The 25,212-nt window shown below is 49.7% G+C and overlaps 2 protein-coding genes across 4 annotated transcripts in view; one reads left to right on the forward strand and one right to left on the reverse strand.

Annotated features, from left to right (window-relative positions):
- Positions 1–14,268, reverse strand: part of NCAPD3 (non-SMC condensin II complex subunit D3) — a 28,830-nt gene extending 14,562 nt beyond the window's left edge. Inside the window, exons 1-16 of one of the 3 annotated variants that reach the window (XM_088066765.1) lie at positions 14,176–14,268; positions 13,377–13,531; positions 12,881–13,043; positions 11,918–12,093; positions 11,657–11,830; positions 11,141–11,202; positions 10,458–10,545; positions 9,073–9,206; positions 8,306–8,378; positions 7,897–8,019; positions 7,504–7,753; positions 6,905–6,988; positions 6,665–6,748; positions 3,798–3,871; positions 2,747–2,881; positions 1,405–1,625 (exon numbers count right to left, since the gene is read on the reverse strand). In XM_088066765.1, coding sequence (XP_087922891.1) covers positions 1,405–1,625; positions 2,747–2,881; positions 3,798–3,871; positions 6,665–6,748; positions 6,905–6,988; positions 7,504–7,753; positions 7,897–8,019; positions 8,306–8,378; positions 9,073–9,206; positions 10,458–10,545; positions 11,141–11,202; positions 11,657–11,830; positions 11,918–12,093; positions 12,881–13,043; positions 13,377–13,531; positions 14,176–14,236 — 2,057 coding nt within the window. In that variant the 5' untranslated portion in view covers positions 14,237–14,268. Of the gene's footprint in view, positions 1–1,404; positions 1,626–2,746; positions 2,882–3,797; positions 3,872–6,664; positions 6,749–6,904; positions 6,989–7,503; positions 7,754–7,896; positions 8,020–8,305; positions 8,379–9,072; positions 9,207–10,457; positions 10,546–11,140; positions 11,203–11,656; positions 11,831–11,917; positions 12,094–12,880; positions 13,044–13,376; positions 13,532–13,640; positions 13,776–14,175 lie in introns of those variants that run through there. The other 2 variants (XM_014257312.2, XM_088066766.1) reach the window with 2 other exon arrangements.
- Positions 14,269–14,622: 354 nt separating this feature from the next.
- Positions 14,623–24,684, forward strand: VPS26B (VPS26 retromer complex component B). The gene is made up of 6 exons (XM_005528461.3): positions 14,623–14,894; positions 18,150–18,306; positions 19,388–19,552; positions 20,322–20,497; positions 21,129–21,271; positions 21,708–24,684. The coding sequence occupies exons 1-6, from the start codon at positions 14,672–14,674 to the stop codon at positions 21,852–21,854; spliced, it is 1,011 nt and encodes a 336-aa protein (XP_005528518.1). The 5' UTR covers positions 14,623–14,671; the 3' UTR covers positions 21,855–24,684.
- The last annotated feature ends 528 nt before the right edge of the window (positions 24,685–25,212 follow it).

Genomic DNA, 25,212 nt, shown 5'->3' on the forward strand with positions numbered 1-25,212 from the left:
CTCATTCCACCCCCTGCCATGGGTAAGGACACCTTCCACTAGACTGGGGTGCTCAGAGCCCCATCCAGCCCGGCCTTGAGGACTCCCAGGGATAAAGGGACAGCAGAGCCATGTCAGGCATCACAAGCATCACAGCCTGCTCGTTTTTCTGCATGACCCCAATTTAGTAGAGCTGTGAGATTTCTCAAGCTGCAAGGTCCTGCAGGGTCAGGAGGAAGAAGGTGCCAGGAATGTGCAAACCCTGTTACAAAATGGCCCAAATTAGAACAGTGACAGCTCCCCACAATGGCACAGCAGCACCACCAGTGCCTCATCTGCTATTTCTGAGCTATTATGCCCTGTTGACTAATAAACATACAGCTGTCTTTAATCAGTGTTGTGTCCTTGTCATGCTGTGTGTCATCGCATTTCTCCCTCTCCTTCCCACGGCGTTCTGTGGCAGGCAGGATAATTCGATTTGTCACAAGACAAGTAACATATTGTACATAAGAATTAATACAAGGTGATGTTCTTGCTTTATATATCCTCTCTCACTTCTGTCAAAGGAACTCCTCCGTTTGACTTAAATATTCATGTGCTACCAGTGCATCCAGCACGGGATGTAACAATGAGCATTTCAGCCCAGGGAGAGAGCACAGGTAACAGGAGCAGCAAGTGAAAACACCTGACACAAAGCAAAGCTGAACTCTTCTTGCCCATGCTCAACAGCTCTGTCCTGGGAGGACATCTCCACAGTGATACTGAGGGTTTCAAGCAGGGAATTGAAGCAGCTGTAAAGAAATCCCTGAGAAAAATTTGGTTTCTTGTCCTTGCACAGCAGACAGCACGTGCATTTTTTAACAGTGTGAGCTGTGGTACCTTATGGATGCTGAAAGCAGGCAGGGAGCACAGAGCCTGTGTGAAAGCAAGTCACAGAACTTTCTCAGACTGGCCTGAGAAGTGTGGCCTAGGAAATCATAAGGAGGAATCCAAACAGTGCTTGGAGAAGGAAAACAACCTTTGCAGGTGTTCTTTGGATCCCTGTTGTTTACTCGTTAGAAACAGTCAAGGGGTGGTGTTCTAATTGTCCAGTGATGGTGATGTGTTGGTTTAATGACCAATGAGAGTTGGTCCTTCTCAGACCTGTCTATAAAAGAGGATCTGGAATAATAAAATTGGCTCTCTTTTGCCAAGAAGAGAGTCTATGTTGTACTGCTTCACCGTTCCTCAGTGTGACAGTACCTCACAGTCTGTGGCCACACAGGGAATGAGAACACAAACTCTTATCTTAGTCCTCCAGTCAATAGGTAATTTCCTTCTGTAAGGGGAAAGCTGTGTATTCTAATGGGATTAAAAGTGAAAAAAAACCCACAGGGTTTTATCACCAAATGTTAACACAGGCAGGAAAGGGAAAAATGCACTTACCTCAGCTCCTGGCATTCTGAAGACAACAGGGAGAGCAGATCCCACGCCAGCTCCTGCCTCCCATCACCATTCCTGGATTTATTGTAATGTTTTATGTGTTGCAGTAAGAGCTGATCAAGGCAATCCAAAGCCTTTTCTTGGACAGAGCTTTCTGCATCCATCACCACGGGCACCACTCCGTTCAACCAGGCCTTCTGCACCAGGACATTGCTGTGCTGAGACTGAGAAAAACACATTTTTAAATCATTAGGGGATCCCAAATGCACAGGGCAAGACCAGCAAAGGCCTCCAAGTTCAGCTATAAACTTTGAAACTTGAATTTTAATCAAGCCCAGCAGTGTGGTAGCAGGTGGGACAGGGAAACTCAGCATCACAAGGTCTTTAATCATCTCTATGATAAATACCTGGTGTTTCTGCTAAAGTACTGCAACACTTTGTTTAGAGACTCTAAAGAATTATAACAGGTTTGCAATAAGGCTGTACAGCAGATGATTTAGCACTAAAAAAAAGAGCTTTGCTTAATATAAACCCTGTGCTCCAAGCCTGAGTTACGAACCCTTTGTGAATAAATAGAAAAGAAAGAAAAATATAGCATTGCTATCATCCACACATTACATCTGAAAGTGATTCAGGGTTTTTTTTAACTTGAGAAGGCCAGCAACATAAACATTTTCTTCATGACACATAAATCAACAGCCAGAAAAATCAGTGTTTCCAACAGTTGGAAGCACTCTGCATAAATCACAAGTAGGTATCAGAGTGAGTCATGACTTCCGAGTCAAAAGGTAATGAAAAGAATTAGAGCAGAGTCACAAAATGCAACTCCCAGAGTGAATAACTGATTGGTGAGATCCCTCCTGCTCTCCACCCTCCTGGATGTGGCAGAATTCCTGTTCCCCTCGATGTCTTAGGATTTTAGCTTTCATATTTCTCAAATCCTGTACTGCCCTAGTGTGTGACTCTAAACTCCACGCAGTGGCAGCTACTGTTCTCCCATTTTATTCAGACAAAACAACTCCTCCAGGCCTGGAACTCAACAACACCTCACTGCCTCAGGCCCCAAAAAGTATAAACAAAAGTCAATTTGGGGGAGGAGCAAACTGGGGGTGTATGACTTCATTACCTGCAGCTGTAATTGGAGAATTAACCCCTGACATGTAAATGGACCAAACTTATAATTGTGTGAAAAACTCGCGACCGTTGTCCGGCTTGGGTGCAGCTTCTGGCAGGCTTTGACTGCCCAAGGCGTACCTGTTTGAAGGCCTTTCATGAACACCCATTTAATTCTGTTAATTTTGTCTATCCTGTGGTCCAGGTGGGCCCTGCAGGGCCTGAGGCTCACCAGGAGCAGCTCGGTGATGGAGTGCAGCGCCTGCTTCCGCACCGACAGCGCCGGGTCCCGGCAGCGCTCCTGCAGCACGCCCACGTCCTCGGCCGTGCAGGGCACCACCCCGTGCCTCAGGATGCTCAGTAACACCTGCCAGGCAAACAGCAGCACAGCTCTGTTGGGATTCCATGCCAGGGGCACCGAGTGGAGAAGCAAAAATATCATTTACCCCCCGCCAACGTCAGCCAGAGATTTATCGCACCCGGAGCGAAGCGGCACATTAACGATTCATGAGTGCTGGGCGCAACCAGAGATGTAAAATGAGACTGAAAACATCATCCCAGTCATTCCTGCTCTGGAACAGCAGCTGGAGAGGGAGAATGTCCCAATTTCCCCTTGGAAGTAACGTGCCTCTTTATGAGCCACGGCTTTTACTTGGCAATAAGGAAGAGGGATTTATTTTTATTCTTAATCAGAAAGCATTAAAACATGAATTGCAAAGCCCTAACTGGGAAGCTCAAATCAGTGTGAATTGAGGGGGAAGAGCTGGGTGAAGAGGACTAACAGAGGAAGGCAGTCAGCAGCAGACACCTCTTTTTTAAAACAAGGAAATTTCCATTGAAGCATCTCTCTTTAAAAGCTAATGCCTTCATTAAAGAAACGAGCAGCAAGGAAAGCAACACAGAGCTCAAAAAGAGGCTGGATATAACCTAATCCCTTTGCTAACAAGGTCAAAACAAACTAAGCAGCTAATATGCTTCAGTTTATGAGGAAGTCTCTTAATTGAAATGCCTATTGACATTTGACAAGAGCCTCTCCTTGCAAATGACGGAATAACAGAATGCCAGCAAGGGTACTAGAGAAATTTCCATCATTATGCCTGCATTATTTACTTATCAGGAGCTAGTAAACAAGATCTTTAATGCCTTTAAGGTACTCTGCAGGGAGAGCAGGAAGCTACAAGTGGGCAAAGTGAGAGAGTTTGCAGCAAAGCTGTGGCCTAATTAATTATTTAACAATTTTGGGTAATGACTGAGAGCAGGGAAGGATGCAAACCCCATCCTACCTGCAGAGCAGATTTCCTCACGCTGGTTTTCTCATCTCCAGCTCTCACTCTCAGCATGGCCATGACTTCTTTTCCTATCCAAAATGAGGATAAAAAGTAATTACCCCCAGGAAGAAGTAATTACCCACGGCAGCAGTTGGAACCACACAATCCCAGGATGATTTGGGTGGAAGGGACCTTAAAGCTGATCTGGTTCCACCTTCAACTGTCCCAGATTGCTCCAACCTGCCCTTGGAAACTCCCAGGGGATCCAGGGGCAGCCACAGCTTCTCTGGGCACCCTGTGCCAGGGGCCTCTCTACCCTAAAGCAGCACAAACTCAGTGCAAAAACAAAAATAGTTCCCCAAAACTTTCAGAAGGACTGAACAAAGTACAATTAAAATCACCCAGAACGAGGCATAAGCCAGAAAGAAAAACAAACCAAATTTCCTCACTTCTTTCATTTGAAAGCACATCTTAATGTATCAAGATTGTATTATATATATAACATAAGAAAATGATGAACAAATTACTTGAGACACAGGAGGGAAAAAAAATAAAATAATAATAATAAAAAAAGGTGAATCTGTAATTTCTGACCTCTTTTGTCTACACAGAAGATGTCAGGCTACCTTCAGAGTCTGAGAGCTCATCAGATGAGCTGAAGAAAAGCCTGTGGCTCAGGTAACCCTGGTAGCTGCAGGAAGAGCTACCTGGGCACAGCACAAATGGAGCCAACACAGAGCCAGGGGAGTTTCTGCAGAGCTCAGAACAGCCAAAACCTCCTGGGAATTTTGCCTCAGAGCTCCACACAGCATCAAGCATTAATGTATGAACTGCTGTGTGTTACAGAGGGGAAATGACTCCATTTATTAATTCCTCAAGGCTGCAAAGAACCACCCCAGAGTCTACAAGGAAACCAGAACACATCTCGCTTCCCTGGATGTCAGGGCTCCAGTTTCACTCTGCACAGCCGTATTCATACTTATTTCTGCATGTTGGCAGGGAAAAAATATACATCATCAAGGTAATAAGTTATTAAATGACACACACAACTGAATACACAGATCAATTATTTCTCACATTTTGAATCACTGGGCTATTAACTAGCCATAAGGACCTCAAGCATTTTACCATGGCTTTTAAGGTTTCTATTTATTGCTGTTTGTTAAATTTCTCCCAGCATTAAGTCAGATTTCCCAAAGATATGCCAAATTTGGAGTTCTGTTACTTAGAGATTCACATGGACATCCATCCTGTTGCCATTAAAAAATAGGATTAGTCACAGGGAACTAAGCAAAAGTAGCTTAAAAATACATTTTTATCAAAGGGAAGCAAAGGGACTTTGATCTGAGTTTTCTTAATGGACAACTAAGTGCAGTCCCACCCTCCTCCCAAGAACAGCTGCACAGAAAGAGCACAGAACCTTTCCACTGCAAGATTTTGCTATTAAAATAGTCCAGTCTTGTGAAGGCAACCAAATAATCACACTCTGACATTGATTTTTCTGATGTAGAAAAGGGGAGGGGGGGGGGAAGCCAAACAAATAATGAAACAACCAAAAATCCCAAGTTCTAAACGGCTGAGAACTCCCAAGGCAAGGGAATGCTTGATGCTGGTGGGCAGAGGGAATTCTGCAGTGCAAACCTCACCTTGCAGGTTATCCCCACCCTTCTTATCTCTGCCCTTGAGCACTGAGCATGTTCTGACTATCCCTGGCTGAGATTTATTTATTTTCTAAAAGAAAAAAAAAGAGCTGTTTGGTCTTCAGAGGAGTGCAAAATTAGCACAGGCATAAGCCAAGCATAGGCATGTGCCAGACAGCTTTGCTAATGCACCTTGACTGCCTCAGAGAGCCCTGGATTGCAGCATCCTCTGGAGCCCCAGACAGTCTTTTTTCATTCCAGCCTTTTCTTAATTTGTTTTGCCAAGTGCCAAGTGTGTGCTCAGCTGGGTATCAGAGACAAACCCAGGCATCCTCTGGCACGAGGAGCCCTGCAACTAAACAGGGAATACACAATACCTTGAGTGGCCTGGAGGACTTTTCTATCTGAGGGAGCAGATTAAGGAAATTTATCAGCAGAGTGTGTTTGAAAAAGGGAGCTTTCAATGGGGGGAGATTGGAGCCTGGCTCCTGCAGATAGGGAGGGAGATCCCATGTGAGGAGCAGCGTGGAACAAAGGATGTGAAGCAAGCACAGAATTCAGCTGTCAGCAGTTCAGGGGAGGTGAACAGCAAGAACTGAGAGCGCAGATCCCGGCAGGGGCCGAAAGGTTAGGAAGAAAAGCTTTTCCACACAAGAGGAAAAGAAAGGGAGAGGTTTAAAGGAGGAATATCCCACAAAAGCCAACTTGCATGGTGATTTCATGCTATCAAGAAATTAGAGGCAGCTTGCCATGCTGCATCAGGACACTTCATGTGACATTCTGCTTTCAGCTTTCAACCTGATGCTGCAGAGAAACAGATCCTTGCCTACAGAACGGTGCCACTCAAAGGTGCTGTGCTTTACACAGCAAAATGTATCAGTTCTTTGTGCACTGGAGCAAGAGATTTAATTACCCTGGAATTCACGGAGCTACAAGCGTTATATCCCACATCAATTACCATCCTTTCTTGGGAAGAATAAATTACCTGCTTTTCAACAAGTGTTGCCACCACATTAGTACCAACAGACATGAACATTTCAGAAATAAATGTATTTTTCAGACTTGAGTGGAAATACTATTCCTTTATGGCTGGCAATTCCACCCCCTGCATCACCCCTAAGTGTTTTGTAACAGCTTTCTCCAGCTCCTTTGAGAAATGGACAATGAATACACTTCAGAAAGTCTGATTTCAATTAAGGTTTTGAATGGTGATCTGAAAAGGCTGCTTTAATTCTGACATACCATCAGGCCCAGGAGTGTCACTGCTGTCTGCCAGCTCGATAGTTTTGAAAGTTGGTAAGGTCTTCAGTGGATGGCTGGACACAGCTGAAAGAAAAAATAAAAGCTGAAGAATAATAAAGGCATATATTCACCTGGCAAGAAAATGGTTCAGTGTTAAACAGAGAGCCCCATGCATGCCCTAGGTTTAACAGATATGTGTATTTTTAGGAAATGGCATGCCAAGAAAAGCCTGAGACTTACTGGAAAAGAATGAATCTATACCTTCTGCACCGACTGTCATGCTCGCAGTGTTTGTGTTTTCTTCCAACACTGTGCGGACAGAGGCTGCCAAAAAAGAGAAATAAAAAAGGAAATCAAACAAAGTATTTTAATTCTGGATATTCTGTCATTCCAAATTTTATTCAGGCAAGCAATCTAACCGTGGGCTGCTGTGTGCAGGCTCTGAATCGTGCCATCTGGCCTTCACCACACCTGAGGGAGCCCGGAATGCCAGTCACGAACAGAACAACTTAGCAGAAGCAAAAGGCAACTCAAGATTTAATCAGCTGTCAGGCAAGAATGAACTGCCTTTTTTTTTTTTCTTTTCCTTCCCCCCAGTGAGCAATTTTGGTTGTCTGTAAACATCCTTCAAAGGGACCTGGCAGAGGAATCTCTTTAGAACTGGTACATGAGAATAAATACAAATATAAGGCTTCATAAGTAACGAGGCTCATTATGACACAATACGTAAGGACGTTGTGTGCCAGTTTTTAAGTTCCTGACAACTCCTAACTCCCAGCAGCTATTCCCTTGAAAGTTCAGGAATAATTTTCATTACCTCATGTGCCCATAATACTCACAGCTCTGTAGCAAGTCCTGAATGCTCTCCAAGGTAGAAGTTTTCATTTCGAGACAATGGGCAAAGCTGCTGAGAGCTTTGCTCCGGACCACGGGGGATTTGTCTGAGCACCGGCCAAACACCATGACCTGCACTAAAAACTTGTGCTTTAGGAAATTCTGATGATCCAGAGACAAGGAGCTGTCTGGGTTCCTCTCTGACAGCTCCAACAAAGCCAAGGCTACATCAAGAGCAAACACTCTGTAGGAAACCTGCAGGATGAAAAAGCACACGAGGTGCTCTGTTAATGGAAGTGAACACGGAGTTTTCTTGCCTCTGGGTACCAGCAGTGACAGAGCTATTCAGTGCTGAGATTGAACCCTTCATCTCCAGAACATGAAGGAGATGCACTTACTTGGTTGAGTGAGTATTTATAAAGCCAAGCGATGAATTCAGCGAACTCTGCACACGGGAATTTGTCCATCAGGGTCACCAGGGCCTGGGCAGCGTAGGTGCGATAATCAGCCTTGTCTGGGACCTGAAAGACAAGGGCAAGGGCACCCTGTGATACTTCACTGCTCTGCTCTGGATGCCAGAAAGGCATTTCAGGGCTTAAGAGAAGTATTTTTTTTATTTAATGAGCTGATACGTTCACATTCAACAATAGCAGGGAGAATCATCACAGCTTCCTCAGTCACTACTTCACCATCACACCTTTTCATTCCTTACAAAAGATTGTGAAAACTGATTTCCTAAGCTATTAATGATATTCCAATGTATCCACACGAGTTCTCCAGCTCCAGAAGTGGCAGAGCTTGGCATACCTTGGCACAGATATGTTGGAGCAATATTCGCAGAACAGAATAAACAGCTTCTTTCAGCTCGTCTACCAGAGAACTGCACAGGAGGGAAAGAGAGAAGCAGATTTTAACAAAGCTGGTATATAACAGAGGAAGAATCAAGGACATTCCCTCTGGAATTTGAAAAGTCAGGAAAAGTGGCCACAATTCTGGAGTCATGAGTGCAGCAAGAAATGTTCAGAGAACCATCCTTACTTTTCACATTAACCTGGCTTTGCAGACACAAAATAATTTTTTCCCATACCTTTCTAACAAGTAGAAGACTAACATGAAAAGCTTCTTTGTTCTCTTTTCTACTATATATTATCTATAAATCTACTTTTGTATGTTGTCTGGGGATCTCTGCACAAACTACACTTCCAACAACGTGGATCCCCAACAGGGGGAATAAACAAAGGCAAAACATATCATTAAGCAGGAGAGAGCAAAGAACTACAGAGGAATGAGCTCCACGTTAATCTTTCATTTCCTTCACAAGTCTCTGTAGTAAAACCAAGACCTGAAAAACTGACACAAAGCAAAATACAGAAAATGGATCCTTTCCACAGCACCTTCTTCCCCCTCTGCCAGCAAACTCAGTAAATTCCCATTCCAGACATTTTAATTAAGCCTCATTTGCACAAACAACTTCAAAGCCAGTGCCAGTTTGTCTCATCCCTTTATCACCTCAACAGCAAAGCAAAGGCATGCCAGAAGAAAGGAGCAGCCATGCTCAGAGCTCTGAACATCACCTGATGAATTTCACAGCCTGGTTCCTGGCGCTGGTCACGGCTGATGTGATGGGAAGGGGCTCACACCTGGGACCCCCCCTGCTCTCCACCATCAGAATGACATTGAGGAGCTGCTGGAACACACATCGAAGGGTCTGCAAAGAAGAGGTTATTGGCAGCCTCTTTTGCATGGATAGGCACTCCAGGGTCATGAAATAATTCTGACTCAAGTTTAGAACCAAAAAACAGCACGTTAAAGCATGACTCCTAGCCGAGAAATTCCAAGAGGAAACTTTCTAAATACACACAACATCTCTCATGGCTGTGATGTTCTCATGCAAGTTCAGCAAGGTCTCAGAAGGCCTTCCTAAAAGCATTAACAGCTTCCCTCCCAAGAGGGCAAAATCCCCCCTCCAAAGTCCCCTGCTGACTTTTTCTGCCAGAAATATTTGAAACTTGAGGAAACTCACTGGGTTTTGCACAGGAGATGTCTTAAGCTAAATAAGTGTTTTGTATCACCATCTGCACTTGAACTTTTGGAGTTTCCTCCCTTGCCATGTTTTTTGGGACCACGGCTTTGCCTCACGATCCTGACACCCCCTGAGCAAGCAGGAGAGGCAGGGAAGATGAGGCAGGTCTGGGAAGGGGAGTGACAACACCTCCCTGTCACCACAAATGTCAGCAGCTCCAAAAACCTCGTGCTGCACTGAGAAACCAAGGAGGCAGAAACATGCAGGCCTAGGGCTGCTGGAGCTGGGCTGGCACTCAGGAATGAGCAGGTTACTGAGCACTCCAGGCCTTCCTGACTAGACAGCTGCTGATTGCCAGCCTCAGGCTCAGAACCAGCCCAGGGGGGCACACAGACACAGCTCGGGCACACCCAGCCCTCAGCAGCCCCATGCAGAGCAGCAGCACTCAGGTGAGCGCGAGATGCCCTTCTCTGCTGCAGATTTAAACAAATAAAGACAAAGTTTCCTGCAGAACTGGCTGCTCCAGGACCACAGAGGGTTCTCTGAACAACAACCAGCCCTGCTCAGCCTCACCGAGCGCACAGAGCACTGCACAGCCCAACCCCTCACGGGCTGCCAGGCGGTGCTGCAGCTCCATCTAGCAGGGAACCACAACATTCCAGGGAAGGGCAGCCACCTGGAATTCTCTTCTTTAAGATTCAGAGACCCAATGCCACTGCAGCTCTCCTTTGTTGTCAATTCATTTGCTGTAAGAGCCAGCAGAGCACGGAATTCACGCACACAAGTGCTGCAGCAAAGGAGCCCAAAGGGAATAAGGGCTGGAGTGGTGTCCTGGGGTGACTGTGATGTTAAATTGTATCCCCACTCCTAAAAGTAAAAACCATACAAGCAAAAATGGCATGCAGAGAAGGAAAGAAGATTCTGTTTAACTTGTACCTTATCTTCTGTGCCATGGAGAGGGGAACACAGTAAGTGAAGTCCGTAATAGGCCAGCTCAGGAATGTACTTGGCTTTATTAACATCCCTAAGAGAAGAAGGCAAAGAGATGTCTTCACCTCTCATCAGAGTAACTCTGACTATTAAAAGAGTTCATTTGTCACTGTTGGACACAAAATAAAGGTGCCTGACTCCAGTTCAAAGGGAGAAGATCATCAGAAGGCTTTATTGTCTACTTTTTGGTACCTTTTATAAGGTGTTGCGATAACAGACTTAACATGATTGGTAAAGGGAACAGCACCTCTCTAGTCCCATTGGTGGAACAAGAGAAACACAATCAGCACAGCTGCACAGATTGTTTTGAGAAACCTAAGTTATTTACAGAAATTGTCCTTGAAACAAAGAGTCTCCTGAGAAATTTTCCCTTGGGAAAGAATCAGCCACTGGCAGGCTGAAAACCTTTTCAGACTCAGAAATATCAGGCCCGCATTCATTGACTGCAAAACATTCAATATTCACAAGATGCTGTTTCTGTTAGCACATGCAACATATCTGAATTATCTTTATAGGACAATTTGTTACTTTCATTTTTATATGCACAGGACAATAACACAAGCACTGAGGGCTTTACTGGTTCAAAGCATCATATAAATATTAAGAATTATTAAGAATTATTTGCTCACATGGCTGCTGAGAACTTGAACTCGTGGAGCACTGGCTCAAAGCTGGTCATCTCAACAAAGACCTGCAAGGGAAGAGAGCCAAGGTGAGCTCAGCCCCCTGAGGGGAGGGTGAGCAGGGCTCTGGGATGTTTGGGTCACACCACTGGGTTTAACTTTCAAACACCTCCCTTGAAGCAGAACAAAAGCAGAGCCCAAAGCCCAGAAGCTCCCCCCAGGAACAAGTGGTGGCTGCTCCTGGATCCCTGGAACTGTCCAAGGCCAGGTTGGACAGGGCTTGGAGTAACCTGGGATAGTGGAAGGTGTCTCTCTCATGGCAGGGGGTGGAGCAAGATGAGATTTAAGGTCCCTTCCAATGCAAACCATTCTGATTGCATGAACAAAACACTTGCAGGTGTTCAGCATGAGAGGCAGACACAGAGCAGGCACCCTTCTGCCACCCCTCCACGTGGAATGCTCTGCATCCTCAAAAAGTCTTTGTTAGGGGACATAGGGCTCCTCAAGCTGGATCTTTCTTACCTGCACGCAGTTCTGCACACACTGAGGCTTTTCTTTTAGGGAGAACTTGGACAGAAGTCTTAGGAAGTTTTTCAAAAGAAGGAAGATGGCGTTGCGGACTTGGAGAATATCTTCTGCTGAGAAATAAACATTCTCAGCATCCTCTTCCTCCTCCTCTTCCAACATCTCTTCTATCTATATTGGCAGAAAAGAGAAACAGCTTGCCAACAACTTGCTCACTAATAGGGATTTGTATCTAAAGAGATTGCACAAACATCTTACACTGGAATTGTCATTCCTGCATGGTTTCCCTTTCTTTCTGTTCCTTCTGGCGGTGGGCTGAGAGCTTTGAGTGTGTGCCTTCTTCCTCTTCCTCAGGTCTTGAGGCCAGCATTTTGTCAGGGTGTGAAGACATTTATCAAACATCACTTGGTGGAACACCTGGTTGACGATGCTGCCTGCCCAGAAAAGACAACATCAGTCCTCTTCCAGACAAAATACAGAGAACATCAAACCATCTGGGCATCACGTCCCACCCCTGGAAGTGCTCAAGGCCAGGCTGGAGCAACCTGGTCTAGTGGAAAGTGTCCCTCCCCATGGAATGAGATAAGCTTTAAGGTCCCTCCCAACCCAAACCAGTTTGTGATTCTGTGATCTCTCCACAGGTGTCCCAGAGCCTAAGAAAGTTCAAGAGAAGAATAAGGAGCTGCTTGAGCTGCACCAGGCTGATGCATCAGCAGCAGTGATACATTCCAGCAGGATCACCAGCTGCACCATGGGGATCAGCAAAACTTCCTGGTGTGCTGGAATACAAAAGGATCCTGCTGTGAACTAACCTGCTGGAAACACTCAGCTGCTCGTTATTTTAACCTGATATTTCTGTTTTCACAAACAAACCCAAATCCAAATGTGCTGCACGGTGAAATGCTCCCTGTTTACAGAGCAGGAACAAGATTAAGCTCCTGCCTTGGCTGTCAGAGCAGAGGGACCTGTGTGGTTCCAGCTCTGTGCGCTGTGCAGGCTCCTCTGTCACCTTGTCACAACACACAGACCTGCACTGAGGCCACCAAACCCCTCTGTGACAGGAGGCCAGGCTGCCACCAGCCCGTGATGCTGCTCAGCACTCACACCACGCTCAGCTCAGCCCCCGAGCATTTCAGGGACATCAAGCCACCACCACCTGGCATTGTTACAAATTGTTACAAACCCGATCCTGCCTGACCCCAGGCACATCCCGAGGCTCACCTGGGATCTCCAGCAGCAGCAGGTACAGCCCAGCTGAGTGCAGACCAAACACCCTCTGCTGCGTGTTCGCTTTGGTGTGCTGGCCCATGTGCACAAAGTGATGCAGCACAGCCACCAGGGCCTGGTGGGACAGGCTGTTCTCAGCAAACAAGGTCCAGACATTCTGAGGCAAGACAGGAATAGTGAGGAATCCTGGAATAACATGGATGTCCAAAACCAGACATTATTCAGATTTTAACAGGTGCCACCATGACCAATTCCCTATGTATTGTATGCTTTAAAAAGTGTTTTAATAATTATAATACATAACACTATATATACTTAATATTATGTTAACTCTATTCTTACAATTTGGGAATAGCTTCCTTCTGAAGCATTCCAGCACACAGAGCAGGAATTGTTTGAATAGTTTATGAATATTTTGCGAATTTCAAGGCAAGACAGATGTGAAAAAGAGAAGGTGGGAGTGGCTGGCTCTGTGTTCAGGTGATGTCACCTCTCTGCTCTCCTGGTCCCCGGTAGCAAAGGGCTCGAGAGCTCGGTACAGGCAGGTAAAGGTGTGGAGCCCATCAGCCGTGATCTCCTCTGCTATGCAGGGATCCAGAGGCTCGGTCTCCGTGAAATCCAGGTCCCACACCGTGTCCACCCACACTGAGAAAAACAAACAAACAAACAAAAAAAGTTTAATAATCGCCAAGGGTGAGATTTCTCCGAAACGCGCATTTCGCCCAAAATAAGGCTCCAAAATAAACGCAAATACCCAAATCCAGCGGGGCACGGGCGCGCCAAGGGGAGCCGCTGTCAGCGCCAGGAGCCAGCGCCTCCCGCTGCCCGGTGCCACCCGCAGCCCCGAACCGGGACACACGGACCGGGACCGAGAGAGGAGACACACAGACACCGGGACACACAGCCTGACACCAACACTGGCAACGGGACACCGGGACCTAAACCGAGACCGGGACCGAGAGGGGTACAGAGACCGATACCGAGGCGGATACCGGGACAGAGAAAGAGAGAACGGGAAAGAGACACCGGGACAGGGACCACGACAGAGAGCGGGACCGGAACAGGGACCCGGACGGGGACCGAAACCGAGACCGGAACAAGGACCAGGACTGGGACAGAGGCAGAAAGATTGAGATGGAGAGCAGGACCAGGAAACAGAGAGACCGAGAAGCACAGCGACCAAGACGGGAACAGAGGTCGGGAGACCGGCCCTGGCGGCAGCAGCGGCCCCGCTCCCGCTCCTAATCCCGGTCCTAACCCTGATCCCGATCCTGGACCTGATCCCGCACCTGCGGCCAGGTCGTGCAGCCGCCACCCGCCGAGCGCGCTGCTCAGCCGCTCCGCCGCCATCCCGCCGCCGCCGCCCGCCTTCGAACGCGCCAATGGCGGGCGCGGGGCGGCGCGGGCCAATGGCGGCGGCGCTGCCCCGGAAGGAGCGGGGCGGGCGGTGCGCGGTGCGCGGTGCGCGGTGCGCGGTGCGCGGTGCGCGGTGCGCGGTGCGCGGTGCGCGGTGCGCGGTGCGCGGTGCGCGGTGCGCGGTGCGCGGTGCGCGGTGCGCGGTGCGCGGTGCGCGGTGCGCGGTGCGCGGTGCGCGGGTCCCGCCGCCGCCGCCCCGGCAGCGCTGCCGCATTGCGGGCCCCCCCCCCCCCGCACCCCCGCCGCCGCCGCCCCGGCCCCGGCCCCTTCTCCGGCGTCGCCGCCGCCCCGCGCAGCCCCGCCCCGGCCGCGATCCGCCAGCGGGGCCGCGGGGTCCGCCCGCGCCGCCCCGCGCCGCATCCCGGGGCCATGAGCTTCTTCGGGTTCGGGCAGAGCCCGGAGCTGGAGCTGGTGCTGAGCGACGCCGAGAGCCGGCGGCGGGTGGAGCACAAGACGGAGGAAGGCAAGAAGGAGAAATACTTCCTCTTCTACGACGGCGAGACCGTGTCGGGGAGGGTGGTCCTCACCCTCAAGAACCCCAACAAGCGGCTGGAGCATCAGGGCATCAAAGTGGAGTTCATCGGGCAGATCGGTGAGCGGGGCGGCCTGCGGGCCCGGGTATCCCTTCCTGATGCCCCTCGTGGGTGCCGGGAGCATCGCTCCACCTCACGGTGCCGGGGTCCCACTGGTACCGGGGCTCCAGGGAGGATCACTGGTGCCACGGGTCTGGGCAGCATTGCTGAACCCAATGGTATGGAGATACCTGCGGGTGCCAGGGGTCCAGAGAGCACCGCTGATGCTGTGGGGCCAGGGAGCATCACTGCATCCTGTGGTAATCCCACTCGTACCGGGGTCTGGGGGCATTGCTGTGCCCCACGGTGCTGGGATCCCACTGGTATCGAGCAGGTTCCTCTCGCTCCAGAGCGATGCTCGGCTGCATGCAGCATTCCCATGGCTGCATGAAATGATTCCGCTCTCCGAGCTGGGCAGCCTGGCCTGTTCTCCAGGCTTGAACCCTGGCAGAAGGAAGGGCATTCCAGTCCTTTTCCAGGTCATTGTTCTCCTGTCCTAATTTCTCACTTCTCGGTCACCGATTTCAGCTCTGAGCTGGGCACACTTTGGTTCCGTCCTGCAGCTGCAGGTGAGCCCAGACCTGCTGCCAACGCCAGCTGCCAGGCCCTGCTCCATCCAGGCTGGCTGCTCCTGCTTCTCTTGTGTGCCTGCTGATCCTTACTGCCAGCCTAGGGATGCTGATCGGATGGATTTTGTCCATATGTCCCTTTTACCTGGGTGGATCACCTCTCCTGAGGCCTGCAGGCTCAGCTGGGCTGATCCCACCTCTACTCCACGCATCTCTGCACGGTTGGTCGGGTGACTTCAGGCTGTTCAAAACTCGTGGTTATCTGTGCGTGTAACCAATTCAGGTTTAATATTTCCTGCTTTCGTAGAGGAAGGGCAGGTGCCACACCCACTTGTCCATTGGAGCGGAGCTATCCGTGCTCCACGGACATGCCTTGAGTCCCACCAGCCAAAATAAGTCCAGGATGTGCCTTCCCAGTGATGTGGCTGCGTGTGAGGCCTCACATCTGTGGCTCTCTGTGCTCGGCTCTAAACCCTAAAATCACTGCTGGAGCCAGGGGCCTGCAGCCTTTGCATTGCAAATCGTGTGGTGAGAGAACGTGAGCAGATTTCCCACCCAACCCTGATGCTGCTGTTTGAGTTTTATTGGCTTTGCTTGTGCCTGACTCTGGTTTTTGGGAAGGAGGGGAGCGTGTAAATGATGGAGGCTATTCATCAGGAACCAGGTTATGAGTTCCTGTTGATATGGTTGGCAGTGGAAATTAAGCATGAACTTTGTTTCCTGCTCCGCTGTCTCTGCTGTGCTGCCTTGCCTGCTCCTCATTCCCTGTTTTGGATGACTTTTGAGCCAGGCCTGTATGGAATAACTGCTTTGTATGCACATTATTGCCCAAACAGGGTGTGTTCCAGCTGCTGTGGCTGCACATTAGTCCTTACTCCCCTCAGGGCTCTTAGATAAATCACTGAAGTTTGTACCACTAATTGCACTTCTCAGTGCTTTCCATCTCAGGCCTGGTATTCTGACTTCTTGCTGCCACGAGGTCAGCGTGGAGGTGAGACTATTTATCAGGCAGGGGGACTGGGAGGAGAAGGAGGGATGTTTTACAGGGAAGATGCTCCAGAGCAGGTACCATAGGCCAGACTGAGTGCTGGGTCCTGCCTGCTCTCAGGTGAGCATGGAACCCATTCCAGATGGTTTTACCTCTGGTGGCTGTGGCCTGAGCAAGCCACCGAAATGTTGGTGGCTTGTTATTTTGTTTGTTATTAATGGCAGGTTATTTTCTCAGTCTGGAAACCTTACAGCTCTGAAAAGCTGAAATTACAGCTTATACCTGTTTGACGGGCTGGAGTGTGGGAAACATCACTCTGCAGGATGCCAAACATGACCTTCTGAGGTAGAAGAGAGCTCAGTGCGCTGACATTTCTCTCTCCTTGCCTAAAGTTTGATTTGTGCCTTCTGCATCCTGTGTCACGATGGTCTGGGCTGATTCCTCTTTTTGTGTGGCTGGTTCCTCTTTTTCTGTTGGCACGTGGCTTCTCCCTGTCACATCAGTGAGCTCTTTCCTCTCAGTGGACACACAAATTCAGTGCACTGAGAGAGGCTTGGTTATTTATGTCACCTGCCCAGCCTAAAGGGCTTGGTGACATTTGGTGTTGTGCTTAAGTGAGGAGAGCTCTAGTGCCAAAATTTCCATTAGAGAGATAAGGTGAGCAAAGGGCTCTGAGAAACAGGCATCACTTAAAAGCTGAAATCTCATTGTGCATCTCAAGGAGGGCAGAACTGCAGTTCCTGAGCACCTCTAATACCTCTCAGAAGCCTCCTCTGCACAGTTTAGTGCTGACACTGAGCTTGAGTGTGTGTGATTGTGTGATGACTTAGGTTTTTGTTTGCTCATCTAAGCAGAAAGGCTTTGCCTTGCAGAAGGACTGTGTGGGTGTCCTGTAGGCACAGGCTCACACGCAGGGCTGGGAAGGGCAGGTTTCATTGATGCTTTTGGGTAATCCCAAGCTGTTCATGCAAATTGCAGAGTTTTAAGGGTTTTGTTGCTTTGTCTTGTGGCAGAAAACTCTGTGGAGGTGTGGAGGATTGCTTTCATTAAATGAGGAAACGTTTAGTTTCCTGCTGATGTGGGAAGGTTGTGGGGAAAAGCGAGGCAATGCTGGTCACTTGAGCTGGTTTGAGCAGTGCTTCCAGAGGTGAGAGCTCTTCCTTCACCATGGCCATTAATGTGTGATCCATGGGCTGGAGGAGCAGTGGATTCAGCACACATGGGGCAGCTGTGCAGCAGGATCAACATTGTCATTTATTCCCTGCTGCAGCTCAGAGCCACTCAAGCTCTTTGCTGTCTGAGGATAAGCAGGAACAGTTGGAATAATCCTATCCCCTTGGTTTTGTTCTGTCAGTGTCTGTTCCAGACAGGCCATGGTGGTTTTTCCTCACAGTGGCAATGCCTTTAGCCTGGAATACAATGCAGAAAATTATTGGAAGGGTTTGTGTGAGCTGCAAACCATATTTAATATTGATAATAAGCAACTCATGTTCAAGGCAAGTTCTTGGTTTATTGTAGTAAGGGAGGCTGTGGGGATCTTTTCCTGTTTCAGGGAGGAAAGTGGCCTGCACCTGGCTCTGATGGAGAGCAGAGAACAAGGGCAGTTCTGTGGAGCCATGGGCTCCCCTGGTAGGTTCTGTGAATGGTATTGAAGGAAGGAAGGAGTGACCTGGACATTAAGCTGGGGTTAAGCTTAACCTGGATTTCCATTTTCCTAGAACTCTACTATGACCGAGGGAACCACCACGAGTTCGTGTCCCTGGTGAAGGACCTGGCCCGGCCTGGGGAGTTCACTCAGTCACAGACATTTGACTTTGAGTTCACACACGTGGAGAAACCTTACGAGTCCTACACGGGGCAGAACGTGAAGCTACGGTGAGTCCCCTGCCCTGGCTGACCCCAGTCCTGCCTCTGTGTAAGTGCTGATATTCACTCTGATGATGCAGAACTCCAAATTAATTTTGAGGGCTGAGTTGTAAAAGGCTGCCTTTGAGATCTTTCATTTACAAGCATGCATCAGGCTCTTTATGGAACTTGTTTTTCCCCTTTTGAGTGACAAGAGAAATTAGCCCCTTTTGAATCTAATACTTGCTAATTTATTTGATAATTCAAAAAATCAAAATAAAATGTTTGGTTTAGTTTATCCAGTGGGGATATTTTTGCTGTAATCAGTTTTGTCAACTTTAATTGTGCTTGATATGCAAACAGATGCTTCACTTGTGCCTTGTTCATGTTAGAAATGATATTTCACATCAAGGCACTCAATCAACTCAAAATCCTTTCACTGGTTTCAAAGTGGGGGTTGGAAAAGTCTGAGATCTGCCCTGGGAGGTGTGGCTGTACAGCCTGATGTAATCTTGCAGAAGGGCAGTGGTTTTAGCATGTGCAGGCTGTTCCTTGGATCCCCAAAACAGGGCTTAGGTAACTCGGGCTCACAAATGCATGGAAGCTGAGAGGAGCCTGCTTTTCCACCTGCAAATGCCCTTCTGTCTGTTCCAGTGTGGGGTGTTGGCTGCTCCAGGGGCAGGTACATGTAAAGAGCTGGGGGCTCTTTTGCTGTGGGTTTATTTTGTTCAGACCTGGACTAAAAGAGTAAATGACATGAGAAGAGGAGGTTCCTTGCTGTTCTGCTTCCTTGTGGCAATTCTTTGGTTTCCTGCTTATTTCGTCCCTTTGGACATTCCCCATTCCAGGTTCTTGAAGTGCTGGTCCTTCTCTCAGCTGAGCACCTCACCTTGCCAAGGAGAAATTTCCAAGCTTCACTGGGAAAAAGGAGCTTTCTCAGTGAATCCATTGAGTTTGAGCACATGTTTTATTTAGATTTGCAATCCACTGCGTTTCAGCTCTTTCCATGGATCTGTGTAGTGAGGCTGCTTGGATAGTCCAGCCCAAACCACCCAGCCCCTGTCCCTGCTGCCCCCTGCGTGACCCTGATGGGAGGGGACTGTCCCTGCAGGTATTTCCTCCGTGCCACCGTGAGCCGCAGGCTGAACGACGTGGTCAAGGAGATGGACATCGTTGTGCACACCCTGAGCACCTACCCCGAGCTCAACTCCTCCATCAAGATGGAAGTGGGCATCGAGGACTGCCTGCACATCGAGTTCGAGTACAACAAGTCCAAGTGAGTGTCTCAGGAGCAGCTGGAGGCTGTGGGGACCCACCTGCTAGAGGTTTCCTCAAAGGAATTCCATGTCCACGTGCTCCAGAGAGGCTGGGAGACAGCTCAGATCCTCCCTGATCCCGGGGTTCCTCTCCTTTCCCCGTATCTCTGGATCAAGGAGTGGGCAGCAGTGGCTGTGGCTCACTGAGCCTGGAGCACAGCATGAAATTCTTGCTGTAACTTCCCACTCCCTGTATCCTCAGCCAGATCAGTACTTCCAGGTGTCTCCAAAATGCAATGTTTACTCCTTACCAGGCCATAGAGCTGAAGTGGGAATTAACTCCAGCAAAGAAGTTGGGAAGAGCTCTTTTAAATTACTCTTAGTGCATCTTTCCCAGCTGGTGCTGGCAAATCTCCCTGCAAGTGGTGGCTGGTCAAAGGTTGGACTCGGTGATCTCAGGGGTCTTTTCCAACCTAAATGATTCTGTGATTTGTGTTGGTTTTAATTGATCTAAAATACTGAGTTTGGAGCTTTGCTCTTACAGGGGTTTCTTGCAGATGTTCAGCCTGAAGTGATGTTTTTCATTTACCTGCTCATGCTAAATGTTCTCTTGGGTTTCCAAAAGAGCAGAGGATGGAAATGAAGGGCTGGTTGCTGATGGGGGTGGTTGATTTGCCATCTGCTGGGGATGAGAGCAAAGTGCCTGCCTAGCAAGTTCCTGCACGTCAGCCCGAGCCCTGCTCTGCTGCACAGGGCTTGATCCTGGTGCTTTCTCCCCTCTCCTGCCAGGTACCATTTAAAAGATGTGATTGTGGGGAAGATCTACTTCCTGCTGGTGCGGATCAAGATCAAGCACATGGAGATAGACATCATCAAGAGGGAGACGACGGGCACGGGGCCCAACGTGTACCACGAGAACGACACCATAGCCAAGTACGAGATCATGGATGGGGCACCTGTGAGAGGTGAGAGGGCACAGGAACCCCCAGCATTCCTCTTCTGGAGGCTTTTGGAGTGGGAATATAACTCTTGCAGTATTCCTCTGTGTGCTCAGCATCCTGTTCCGCTGGTGGGCTCAGAGCAAGGGATTGACCTGATCCCCTTCCTTCTCCAGTGTGATGAGGGGAACTGAGGCAGAATGAGTTGCAATGACTTAATTCTTTTGATGAAGCGGTGGCAAAACCAGCTATAAATTCACAGTTGGCATGGGCCACCAGCTGGCATTGCTGCAGCTCAGAGTAGAGATGGTATTTCTGCTCTGTGCCAATCTCCTGTGCCACTGTTCCTTTGCCCGGCAGAGTCACCTGCCAGAGAAAATGTCACCTTACTCATTTTTTCCTGCAGTGCTGTCTTGATGCAGGTCCCAAAAGAGTCCTGTGCTGTTAGAGTGGAGCTGGAATAGCTGTCAGCAAGGGCAGGAGCTGGCTGTGGACCGTGCATGCTGGTTTCTGAAGGGAGTTGAGGCCTTCTAGCTCATGTTAGTCCACTTGTGGAAACGGTGACAAAGGTTGTGGCCGTGTGAGTTTGTGTTTTGCTGCTGCTCTCCTGGTTTTTGTCTGCATCCTGTCTGTGCTGAGAGCTCTGTGCCCTTTCCAGGGGAGTCCATTCCCATCAGGCTCTTTCTGGCTGGCTATGAGCTGACTCCAACCATGAGGGACATCAACAAGAAGTTCTCTGTGCGTTATTACCTCAATCTGGTGCTGATCGATGAGGAGGAGAGACGCTACTTCAAACAGCAGGTGAGAAACAGAGCTGCTGTTCTCCTTGGACCTGTGGATGATTGATTGGGATGCTTTTACAAGGACCTACAGGGAGTTTGGGATTCATCACGTGGAAGGATGATCCAGAAGAATGTCCATACAGGTCAGATGTGTGTGGTGGTGGGGAGGAGTCTCGAAAGTGCCTGCCTGGGATTTCTTTTCTGCTCAGTGGTGGAGCTTCTGTGCTTCACCTTCTCAGTGGCACTAGGACAGAGGTGGCTGTGGATGTCCTCTGTGTGCCCAGACCCCAGGGAGGAGCTCTCTGCCCAAATTTTGGGCAGGCTGCACTGTCAGGTGCGTCCTGGCTGTGGGTGGAACAGCGAGCCTGGTTCAGCCTGCAGAGCTGGGTGGGGCAGCAGAAGGTGTCAGCAGAAGGTCTCACGAGCCCTGACAAGCCTTGGCTGTGTCCCTGCAGGAGGTGGTGCTGTGGAGGAAAGGGGACATCGTGAGGAAGAGCATGTCCCACCAAGCTGCCATCGCGTCCCAGCGCTTCGAGGGGACATCCTCGCACGGCGAGGCCAAGCCCCCCGGGCAGCCCGCGGAGAACAACGGGCAGCAGTGAGGCCGGGGGGCCGCCGGGAGCCCCCAGGACAGCGGCACCGAGGAGGAGACGCTCAGAGACTTCACAGAAATAAATACCCGTTTTTGACTTAATTCCTTTCTTCAAAGGACTGGCGCGGTGGGACGGGGCGGGAGGGCTCGGAGAGCTGCGGCGCCGGAGGTTCCGCGGCGCTTCCCGACCCACATGTTCCTCTGGAGGCTGGGGCCGGCTGCTTTGAGGCAATGTCCGGAGGCTGCGGAGCTGCCTGATCTCCTCTGTGCCCCGAGAGCCTCGGCCTGGCGGTGGGGAAGGAGAGAGCAAGTGAAGGCCCAGTCTGCCGCTTCTCCCCGGCCACGTGCAGGTTGCTTTGGGGCTGTGTAGGGTGGATGTTTTTCTTGCCTTTCCAAAAATCTTCCCTGGGGAAAACGGCCCGGTGGTTAGCTGGATGCTGGAGGAGGGACCAGACTGGCGTGGCCTACTGGAAATCTTGTGGTGTCATCTCCTCGCTGCTTCCCCTTCTTCCTCTTCGTGCTGGCGTTGGATTCCTTGCCACGAGCGGTTGGATGACGGAGGTGGCTCAGGCCTGGCACTGCCACCCGGCCACGTGGAGCACGGGCAGGGCCGTGCTGTGTCCCACCAGGAGCTGTGGCTGTAGAGGGAGTGAGATGTGTGGATACAGGAGGAGGTGGCACGGGGTGGGCAGAGCAGTGACGGTCCCAGCGCTGCTGGCTGGGCAGCGAGCGGGGGCAGGACGGCTCCTGGCCGTGAGCTGTGCCTTCCTGGTCTTGTCCTGGCAGCTGTTCCCGAGATCCACACTGGCTGCTGCTCTCGTGCAGCTCCCGGGTGTGCTGCAGAGAGGTGTAGGGAGCAGTTCTGGAGCTCTTGGGGGCTGTCCTGTGGGTGGGTTTGTGCTGCACACGCTGCCCTGCCCGTGTCTGTGTCCTTGGGACAGAGCAGGCTTTGTGTAGGGACGGACAGCAGTGTGGGGACAGGTGTGTGGGGTCTGGTTTGCTGCAGGACAAGGATTAGTGGGGACAGGAGGTGGATGGAGTTGTTGTGGGAGGCTCAAACAGGCCTGTGTGGGCTGCTGGAAGGAGCCAAGCAGCACCAGGAAGGGTGGCAGAGCTCTGATTCCAGACACACATTCCTGAGGCCTGAGCTGAAGTCACCAGCGAGGTCTGAGAGCATGCAGTGAACTGAGAACCTCAACATGGGTTTTCTTTTTTTGAAATAAGCTGCTTTTAGCCTTCAGCTAAGTAGACTCATGAGAACATTCCCAGAAGGAAGTCACTCCTCCATTAAAAATCAGATGTGTCTTTGTAGACTTGACTGAGTATGGAGAATGTCCATCCTGTTCAGCTGCCCTCCCACAAGCAGGTGCTGAGACCTCCTACCCGAGGGAGAGACAAGCCTGCACCGAGTGCTGGGGTATGAGCTGTGTCAAGTGGGGTTTGTCTGGATTTCCCTGAGTTTGTGGCTTGCTAGTTTGTCCAGCTTCTTTCTAGCTCTGGAATCAAGTTCCTCTGTCCCACAGCTGAATGTTGAGCAGGTGTCTTGCAGCTGGGAAATGGAAGTGTCTGCTCTGTTTAGTGGAATGGTGCTGGTGGAGGGAGCGGGGCCGGGGTGGGAAGGGGAGCTTTTTATGTCATGACAGCTACTGTATTTCAGTGATAAATGTGTGTTTCTGCTTGCCAAAGTAAGTTATCTTTTCCTCAGCACGTGTAAGGTTGTGGTTTTTAGTAGAGCTGGCCAGTCTCGCTCTGTAGAGGACACTGATGCTCTCATCTCTGCTGGATGCTTGTGTCACCCCGTGGTTCTGCTGTGCACCACTGCACACGTGGCTTGCTTGTCCCCCCACGGGGGCTCTGTGCCGTGGGCTGGGGCTGTGTCTACCCCAGGCTGGAGCAAAAGCTCGTTGCAGACAACAATCACCTTGCTGTGCCAGGGCTGGGAACCTCTGCCATGGCAAAGGACTCTGGATGTCATTTTGGACACTCCTCCCTCCCTCCCTCCCTCGGGGGAGCTGGCTGTGCTGCAGCCAGGCACAATCCTGTAGGGACAAGTGATGCTCCTTTGGGAGCCCTTGGGGATAGCAATCCATCCTTCTATGGCTGAGCTGAGCACAGCAGCACCCTTACAATCTTCTTAAGCTTTCCTTCAGCTCCTTCCTTGCCTTTATTCCTTTATTCCCTTTATTCCCCTGGATTCTAGGCCATGTAGGAAAGAAACCCCCTGGATGGAAATGTCTTCATTCCAGGAGCGGGTTTTTTTCCTGACTGGATGTGAGATCATTGCCTGGCTGTAAGGAGATGGCTGTTCAGCATCTGCTCATCATTCCTGGAGGGTTCCCTTGGAGAAGGTGCACGAGCCTATATATTGATTTGGGGGATTTTTCCTTCTTTTTCCCTTCTCCCCCGTGTCCCTGTGTGTGGAACCAGAATTCAGAAATGATCCTGATTTTTGCTGAATCTGATGGACCATTCAACCTGTTAGCCACTGGGCCCTGTTTGTCTTGGGTGGAGCAGATGTGCTGAGCATCCTTAGAGAGAAGCTGGGGTCACTGCAGGACAAGGTACTCTAGAACAGTGTTTTGTTAGCATGTGAGGGGGCAGATGCTGCTGGAGCACTCGTGTCCCCCTGAGCTGGTGGTTCTGTGCTGTGCTTGGGTCATTTCCTCTCTCCCAGGCAGAGAGGAGTGGGCAAGTACCAAACCAAGCAGTGCAACTTGTAATTAAGCCTCTGCTGTGTTTACATGTTTCTTAATTCGTCGTCTTTTCAATGGCTGTATTTTAAAACTTGGGTTTTTTTGTCTCTCCAATTAAAAAGAGCCAGCCCTGGCTGTCAAATGCTGTGCATGAGTTTGTCTGATGTTTTATATTGGGTTGGGCTGTTTTTTTTTCTGTGGTATGAAGGGATTTTTCTTTAGAAGTGCCACAGTGTGCAGCTCTCCAAACATGCTGGAGGAGTTTGTCCTTTGTTATCTGTACAAATCCTTGGTCTTTCTTTAAGCTGTCACTGCTTGGCAGCTGTGCTGGTGGAGGACCCATGTGGCTTAAAAATTAGCAGGCTGGCTTTATTTTCTTCCATTTTCCTGATGTCAGAACTAAAATAACATGGGAACTTCTGTACCTGCAGGAAGCTCACTGTGATCTGCTTTGTGTATCCATCTCCAGAGACTCTGTTTACAACAGCATGCAGTGACAGGATGAGGGGGAACAGCTTCAAACTGACAGAATACTTTAGATGAGATGTTGGGAAGAATTTCTTCCCTGCTGGTGGTGAGGCCCTGACACAGCTGTGGCTGCCACATCCCTGGAAGTGTCCAAGGCCAGGTTGGACAGAGCTTGGAGCAACCTGGGATAGTGGAAGGTGTCCCTGC

Source organism: Pseudopodoces humilis, chromosome 25, assembly GCF_049639895.1.
Source record: "Pseudopodoces humilis isolate 2021_Gansu_Grassland_sample_001 chromosome 25, ASM4963989v1, whole genome shotgun sequence".
NCBI classification, from domain to species: Eukaryota; Metazoa; Chordata; class Aves; order Passeriformes; family Paridae; genus Pseudopodoces; species Pseudopodoces humilis.

Bases quoted from the DNA above. Each gene is read 5' to 3' on its own strand.
- VPS26B (XM_005528461.3), top strand. From the start codon at position 14,672: ATGAGCTTCTTCGGGTTCGGGCAGAGCCCGGAGCTGGAGCTGGTGCTG. The intron at 14,895-18,149 runs GTGAGCGGGGCG...CCATTTTCCTAG, and splicing joins GGAGTTCATCGGGCAGATCG to AACTCTACTATGACCGAGGG. The intron at 20,498-21,128 runs GTGAGAGGGCAC...TGCCCTTTCCAG, and splicing joins GGATGGGGCACCTGTGAGAG to GGGAGTCCATTCCCATCAGG.